The 8,754-nt window shown below is 31.4% G+C and overlaps 1 protein-coding gene across 6 annotated transcripts in view; it reads left to right on the top strand.

Annotated features, from left to right (window-relative positions):
* The window catches only part of LOC115236247 (hexosaminidase D-like), a 10,838-nt gene extending 6,328 nt beyond the window's left edge, over positions 1-4,510 (top strand). For 3 of the 6 annotated variants that reach the window (XM_029808571.1, XM_029808579.1, XM_029808597.1), the window contains exons 2-10: positions 970-1,032; positions 1,134-1,188; positions 1,809-2,024; positions 2,196-2,544; positions 2,632-2,706; positions 2,827-3,022; positions 3,090-3,365; positions 3,662-3,748; positions 3,849-4,510. In XM_029808571.1, coding sequence (XP_029664431.1) covers positions 970-1,032; positions 1,134-1,188; positions 1,809-2,024; positions 2,196-2,544; positions 2,632-2,706; positions 2,827-3,022; positions 3,090-3,365; positions 3,662-3,748; positions 3,849-4,023 — 1,492 coding nt within the window. In that variant the 3' untranslated portion in view covers positions 4,024-4,510. Of the gene's footprint in view, positions 1-386; positions 419-969; positions 1,033-1,133; positions 1,189-1,808; positions 2,025-2,195; positions 2,545-2,631; positions 2,707-2,826; positions 3,023-3,089; positions 3,366-3,593; positions 3,749-3,828 lie in introns of all 6 variants that reach the window. The other 3 variants (XM_029808588.1, XR_003884157.1, XM_029808607.1) reach the window with 3 other exon arrangements.
* Positions 4,511-8,754: the final 4,244 nt, after the last annotated feature.

Raw genomic sequence — 8,754 nt, 5'->3', positions numbered from 1 at the left:
AATGACACCATCTTATGTTCCCCTCAAAACCATACAATTTTTGTTCAAAACGTTTTTCTTTAAAATGCTTAGTTTTTGAAAGAAAAGGGATGTACGGGTGGTCTAGGACACCCTGTATAATATATTACTAATAGACAAATTATCTGGCAAAGCAAATTTAAACGACGATTTGACGGCAGGTACAACCTCAGCATATTTTTTAGATTGGGACGCTCCTAAGGCATAGCGTTACGCGCGCGATCGGCGGTTCGGCCGTCGAGCCTCGAGCGGTAGTGGGGGGACCGTAGGCGTCGCTTCACATATCGGCCCAAAAGGGCAACTATCTCCGAGCACTGTTCTAGGGGAAAAATTTTTTTATAAACTTTTTAAAATTTTTTATTTTTTAGGAGAAAATTTTTTTATAGGCTGTTTTTTAGAGGTAAATAATTTTTTAAACTTTCTGTTGCGTATATTAATTTTCATAATTATCCAATTTTGCATTTTAATCTAAATAGATATAAAAAATTAGAATTGTATGATAAAAAATACTTTTTATTAACTTTAAAAGTTATTAATTTTTATTAATTTTTTTAAACTTGTGTTATATTTTAAAATTAACATAATTAATAGATTTAAAAATCAGCGGGAATAAACAAAAAATGGCGGACCAATCAAAACTGGCCTTTTCGTGGCCAGTTTCTGATTACATGCTGCGTTCCGATATCCACTGCCAGTACTGAAAATCTATAGTGTACGTAACGTAAACTATAGATTTTCAATACTGGCAGTGAATATCGGAACGCAGCCATAGTGTCTCTAGAGCTGGTCTATCCTATATTTATGCTCCTGCCTTCTGCCAATTCTTAATAAGACAAAAGTAATAGTGTAGGAAGTATTACTATGAAAAAAAAACGAATAAAAATCTAAAATTTATATGATTTTATGAATCTACTTATTTACGCAACAAATTATTCTTTTCCTTTCAATCAGTGTTAATATCCCAATAAATGGAATGGCAGAAATGATGGACGCCTTAACGTTAGGCTCACATAGGTAAGTAGTAAATAGTCCAGAGATCGACATGTATAAATTTCCATATATCTTATATAATGTGTGCGAGAATAAAATTTTACGACACGTTTCTTCTTTTTCAGATTGGTTCATCTTGATTTAAAAGGAGCACCACCACGGACTTGTTATTTTGAAAAGGTATACGTTACTCGTAAACGCTTAGCCTTATTTCATTGACATATTTTAGAACTTCGTGTATTTTGATCCAGAAAAAAATTTTTTATAACACGATAAATATGGAAAAATACACTATTTCATTATTGTCTTTTTTGTGTCATTTGATGATTGAGATGTTTAATTAATCGATTTTTTTCTTTTTATTATGGGTTGTTTTAAACTCACATTTGTTTACATTCAATAGTACATGCAAATAACTGTTGTCAGAGATTGTATCTTTAGATTTTAGTTGATATTTATAATTGTGTGTGACACACAAGAGCATGAAGACAAATGTATTTGTCTAAATAACATTTATAAAAGATAGTGATATTTTGAATTTTAAGTAATCAAAAAAATGAATATAATTTTATGAATCAGAAAGATTTAGAAACTGAAAATAAACTATTATTTATTATAACATTATAATAATAATAACAATATAATATTATTTTTTTTTAATTTTAAATGAACTGTAACGATTTTAATTCTAGTATAATTACTATGATATTTAACATGTTGACAGTCATCATCAATTATAACTTTCTTGTTTCTTTGTTTGCATTTATTTTTATTCTTATGATTCAATAGAATATTTACAGCTTTTTCCATTATTGCGAACATGGGGAGCTACTGGATTATTGCTGGAATGGGAGGATACATTTCCTTACAATCGAGAACTCTCTCCAATAGGAAGTAATGGGCCAAGCAGTTTAGCAAGTGGATATACAATTCAAGAAGCTGGACACATTCTGCAAATAGCAGGAGATTGTGGCTTGGCAGTTGTCCCATTGGTACAAACTTTTGGACATATGGAGGTATGCAAAAGATATCTCATTCATTTTGATTTATTTATTTTGTATAAAAACTAATTATTACATATAATTACTAAATTTTTTATATCTTTATTTTTGAAATTATAATTCAAGAAATATTGTGCTTCATAGATTTAATTCATCATTATCCATTTATTACAATTTTAATTGCAGTTTATCCTGAAACATGACGAATGGAGATCATTGCGTGAAGTAGAAACTTTTCCAAGTTCCATTTGTCCATCAAATCCAAGAACTCTACCATTGGTCAAATCATTAATACGTCAGATTGTTAGTTTTCATCCTGACATACAATATCTACATATAGGTTCTGATGAAGTATGGCACTTAGGCCTTTGTTCAGTCTGTACTAAACGAGCTGCAGCCAGTAAATATGGCAAATTTTCATTGTACTTGGAACATATTTTGGCAATAGCCCAATACATTCAGGAAACGTATCCATACTTAAAGATTATCATTTGGGATGACATGTTGAGATCAATAGACTTACAGGTTTTGAACGGTATCCCGATAGCTTATTCACGTTATATGTATATGATCATGCAAATTTTTTTGCTAATAAAACTAATCTTTTTTTTTTGCTTTGCAGAATATTACATTGGAAAATATGTAGAACCCATGATATGGCATTACAATCCCAGGGACAATTTTGTGTTGCCTAATGGTATCTTTTTACTCCGTCTTTTTTACCCCGTATATTATTTTCAGAAATTCGTCGATATATAAAAATATTTGCTGGATTATAATTATTGCATGGAATTATAATTATTGAATTATTTGCTAGGATTGTGGGATAAATACAGCGCAGCCTTTTCCAATATCTGGATAGCAACTGCATTCAAAGGAGCCACTGGTTCCACACAACATGTACCTGTAATTCGACATCATATAAGCAATCACGAAAAATGGCTAGAAGAATTGGGAATTCATGTGAGTAAGGTACATGAATTTCGAGGCACAGCATTTACCGGTTGGTCAAGGTAAGGAAAATCAGAATAATTATTACACTACCTTAAAATATAACAATGATTACAATTGTAATTTTAGATATGATCATTATGCTACGATGTGCGAGTTGTTACCCACAGCTATACCATCATTAGCTTTATGTCTAAAAGTTTGGCTCTATGGTTATTCAGAGGAGACACATGCACAAATTGCAAAGAGCTTAGGATACATTGATCATCCATTGCACATAATACCACAATCTAGACCAATCCCGATACCTAGTAATTTGCTTTTTCCTGGATGGCAGGTAGCTGTGGGTATGGAATGGTTTCTTAATTTCAAGACGAAATATCATAACATTATTAACAGTGATCAGTAAGTACATGCAAAAGCAGTTTATATTTATTATAATATAAATTCAAAAAAAATTTTTTTTTATTTTCTAAATTTATAGAATAATTTTTAGTTATTTATTTTGTATATATATGAAAGATATATATTTATTTGAGAAATTTATTCGAATACATATTGATTATTATTTAAATATAATATATAATAATGATTATTTTTAAATATAATAAAATACTTTTTTGAATATTTGAGATCTTAAAAAGCTGAGAATGTGTGCATTTGGATCTCAATTATATTCAAAAAGTAATTGTCCTCAATAGAATTATGACGTGGATGAATCCATGGCAGGTAGCAAATAATTACACAAATCCCATGCAGTTGGAGAATTTAATACCTACTTTTACAGAGTAAGTATTTTCACAGTAATCGGCTATATAAAAGTAGATTAGACTTTGCAAATTTCTTGGCACATTGTACCAAGAAATAGAATTTATACTTTTGTTTCAGATTATTATTAGAATTGTCTTCCCTGGAGGGCTATCTACGAGTTCAAATGGAAGCGATTTTCTTCTCGTCAATGATTGAAGAGTGGTTAGGCACCAATATTCAGCCGATAAAAGTAAAATTAACAGAACTGAAACAAACAACTGAAAATCAACTAAAAATAAGTAGTCGTGTATAATATTTTTTTTATTTGAAAAATCGGCAATCAATTTCAAATATATCACATCCGATATGAAATAAAACAATCACGAAAAGTTCCATTTAAAGAGACTATGAAATGCTAATTAATGATTAAATAATTAATTATTTTTCGGGTGTAGAGGAAAATTGTTTTTATTATTATGGTAAGTCATTGCTTATAAAATGTAAGATGATCTATTATTTTAAAACTTTAGCCTATTTTTTTTAATTATTAAAAAATAAATACAATATATAATTTTCTGAGAAAGAATTATTTTTTTAAATTGGGTACAAAATACTCGAGAATAAAAAAAAGAGAGAAATTGTCTTTTATCGATATATGAGATGATCTGTGATACTTGGCTATGAAAGGGTAACTATGTTTAAATACACAAGTGATATTTAATAATTAAGGGACAATCGATAATTATAATTTGTTATATTTATTTCAAATGTATAAAAATATAAATGTTTAATAAGCATATTTCTTTTAGTATAGATTAACTATTCGGATAGCTAAGTCTATCAAGATTATATTTTGCAAATTATGCGTTACATATTATGTCGGCAGAATTTCGGCAGCAGCCACACATGATCTGCCATCTCAGTTAGTGCCAGTAGAAATGCAGCAGAAAATATAAGCAATCTTTGCGTTATGATATGCTACAAAAAGTGCTACAAAATTTAAACAGAAGTTCTTCACATAAAAACAGTAGATTTTAAGTATTGCATGTTGATACAATACCCAGATAGCCAAGAATGTTAAAATCACGTTTTGCCAAAGCTTTGCAACAAGGTATGCTTTAATTTTGACAACAATTGTGTAGCAAACGTTTGTCTTGTTTCGGTTTGTCAAAAAGTTTGAAGCAAATTGACGGCAAAATTTTTCGTCTCACGATGCTGTAAATAATAGAAAAATTCTTGCCCGAAAATTTTACGCATAGAAGAACGTATGATGCTATTCACGGCGTAACACAAACTTTACGTCAATTAGTAGCAAATCTTGTTATACACGCTATAATAGCAAATTTACGACAAGAACAGAGCAAACCTTATTGTACACGATATGATAACACATTTACGGAAAGAACAGAGAAAAGTATACCCTGGCACAACGAGACGCAAAATTCACGCAAATAACAGAGCAAACCTTGCCATGCACGGCATGACAGCAAATTTACCACTTTACTTTATTACAAACTTTACAAAAATATAGTATTCTGCCGATAGTTCGTTTGTTCATCGCTATGCGATGCGCTATATGCATCCATTTCGTATTTGATTTTTAGTCATGAGAAGTATATAAAGCTTGCAAAGAGCAACTGGTAGAAGATTAAAAATATAGTTATTTCTATCAGTTCAATTACTGATACAATCCCAACATAGAGAATTCAGATATTGGATCTTGCCACAAATTTGCTGTCATCTCGTGCACAGCAAGATTTGTCCTGTTCTTGGCACAAATTTGCTGTCATGCCGTGCACGGCAAGGTTTGCTCTATTATTTGCGTAAAATATGCATCACACTATTACGACAAGCTTTGCTAGCAAAAGCTAAGCTTTTTGCGGACACACCTTGTCACAATTTTGCTGTAAAGACATGCTCGGGTTTGCTGCTAACTTTGCGCAAAGTTTGCATCATTTTGCTTGCTGGGAATATATCAACAGAAACTAAATAAAAATTGAATATAACATAACACATTATGCTATATCGGCAGAATATCATCAGAAATAGAGTTCATCTGGAAGCACAGCGTAACGGCGGAAATACTGCAAAAATGCCATCTCAAAAGATAACAGCAGAAACACAGTATGGTCTGTTGTCATAAAATAATGGCAGAATCATAGCAATATTAAGATATGTTATATCAAGTTATAGTTTTTTTGATTATTGCTATATGACGACGCGGCTAACAAGATTAAAAATGTGTAATGGCTCCTGCATACAGGACGCGGCGATGCGGCAAGCATTATCGCATCCTGTGTTCTGTGTGTAGGAGCCATAATACCTATTTTTATCAGCTTAATTTTTGAATTCTAACAAAGAACTCAGAATATTAAACTGAAAGTTTGAAAACCGAGTAGATCAATAAAAAATTGTCCATTTATTGACTGCTTGAAACAAAATAAGAGTTCAATTTTCATACAAATCTTGGTCAAGGTCATTGGGGCTGGGTCCCCTTTTCGCTATATTTACCTTTTCTATTTATTGACTGCTTGAAACAAAATAAGAGTTCAATTTCCATACAAATCTTGAAATTTACGAATTATTAATAAATTAATCATTTATTTAAATTTATATATTTAATTAATTATTTATAACTATGCCAATTATTTACATTATATATAATGTAAGTACGATGTAATATATGCTATACACTATATATTATATCTATGACGAAAATTTTTCGTCGTCACATCGTGACAGCAAGCTATGTTTGACCTTTGCTGCATTTCTGCCGTCAAGTTGTAATGGCAGGCCATGCTTGATTTCTGTCGCATTTCTGTCATGTAGCAGACTTCGCTCAATATTTGTTATATATCTGTTGTCACGACATAATAGCAAATAATATTCGATTTTTGCTCCATTTTCTCTGTTATATTATATCGGCAAGCCGTGCTACCAGAAATTAAACTTAATAAGGACGCAGCAGAGCGGAATCTGCTTCAAAGTCATGATTGAATTTGCTGGCATACTGCTAGCATTTTGCTATCTGGGTAGCAATCTAATAAGATTATAGTCACAGTAGAGATTTGAAATTATTTATATATACCCAGATAGCAAAATGTTAGCAGAATGTCGGCAGTGTGACAGCAGATCTAATCATGACTTTACAGCAGATTCCTATCCACCTATCCGCAATTGATGAGATTCTGTTAGCATAAGTTCATAGTGACAGTGTGAAAGCAAAAATGCAAAAAAATTAAACATGGCTTGCCATCATGCCACGTCGATAAAAATATAGCAAACATGTAATACGTCTTGCCATCACGATGCGATAGCAGAAATACAGCAAGAATAGGACATGCTTGTTATAACATACCGACGGCAGAAACATGAATACAATAACGAAGGAAACTTAAGGCTCCTGAGTAGTCGCCGCGGCCATATTGGAATGATGACGTCAGAAGCGAGAAATGACACGCTGAGAATTCTTGCGTGCCATTTTTAAATAAAAAGATATTTTAAAAAAGCAAGACTACAGATCGCTTTAGTATACTCGTAAAATTGTCCGAAAACTAAGCTTTTCCTTTGACAATTAATAAATAACCGTAAAATGAGTATCAAAGTAAGCTTAGTCATACGGGAAAACATGTAGTTTGACAGCTGTCGAAAGAAGTGGAAAATGTTTTTTTTACATAATACTTTTCTTGCTAAGCTTAGTTTTCAGACAATTTTATAAGTTTCACGAATACGTTACACATCACAGCACTAGCATAAAGCGAATAATTACGAAATGGCACGCAAGAATAATTTGGGCTGTCAAAACATCAGTTTTCACGCCTCACAGTTCATCGATTTGCAACGTGAGGCGCTGCATAAAAATTCTGATATGTGAGTAACATGCTGGTAACTTGTAGCTAACATGTAACATATATATAGTATATATCTTGTATATATCTTTTATATAGTGTAGTACTCTATTAGAAGAATACTTGAGCAAAGGAAGGGCGCAATGCTCAGCCATTTCCAAGAAAATTTGATTTAAATAATATGGCTTTTCTTATATCCAGCTCCGTTATATCGATTAGGGAGAAGGCGGCGTAGCTCGGGCATTAAGGCGGGTGGCTATCACGCATCAGACCCGGGTCCTTGGCACTTTCTTTTCTTATTTTTTTTTTATACAATCTAGCAACGAATATTTATTCATGTAAAATAAAGTTAATTTAACCAACTTTTTTTTTTAAATTTGCACTTACGAAAGGCAATTTCCTTTTAATTTACTCACGAAACTGGGCATAATTCTAATTAAACTTAAAATCTTATTATTTTATACATTCTACCCGATATAAAATAAAGCAAATAAAACGCCACTATTTGAACATAGTTATAATTTAATACAAAATTACAACAAATAATTACAAGTATCATCCGAATAGTTGTAACCGATCTGTAGAAAGTGTTGATGATAGTGATAACAAGGATGAATAAAAGTTTTGACACATTTGTTTGTAATTTTGTATTAAATAATAACTATGTTCAAATAGTGGCGTTTTATTTGCTTCGTTTTATATCGGGTAGATGTATAAAATAATAAGATTTTAAGTTGAATTAAAATTATGCCCAGTTTTGTGAGTAAATTAAAAGAAAATTGCCTTCCGAAAGGGCAAATTAAAAAAAAAGTTAGTTAAATTAATTTTATTTTACATGAATAAATATTTGTTGCTAGATTGTATAAAAAAAGAATGAGAAAAAGAGTGGCAGGGACAAGAATTGAACCCGGGTTGGATGCGTGATAGTCACGCGCTTAATGCCCGAGCTACACTTTTCGATAATTGATATAACGGAGCCAGATATAAGGAAAGCCATATTGTTTAAATCATTTTCTTGGAAATGGTTGAGCATTGCATCCTATCCCTTTGCTCAAATATTCTTCTAATAGAGTACTACACTATATAAAAGATATATAACAGATATATACTATATATATGTCATATGTTAGCTACAAGCATAGACATAGTATATCTAGACCATAGACATAGTATATCTAGACCGAGCGTTTGCCTTT

The sequence above is a fragment of the Formica exsecta genome, unplaced genomic scaffold, assembly GCF_003651465.1.
Source record: "Formica exsecta isolate Colony F162 unplaced genomic scaffold, ASM365146v1 scaffold110, whole genome shotgun sequence".
Classification (NCBI taxonomy): Eukaryota; Metazoa; Arthropoda; class Insecta; order Hymenoptera; family Formicidae; genus Formica; species Formica exsecta.
The sequence above is the reverse complement of the archived record's forward strand: the minus strand, read 5'-3'. Positions and strand labels throughout refer to the sequence as shown.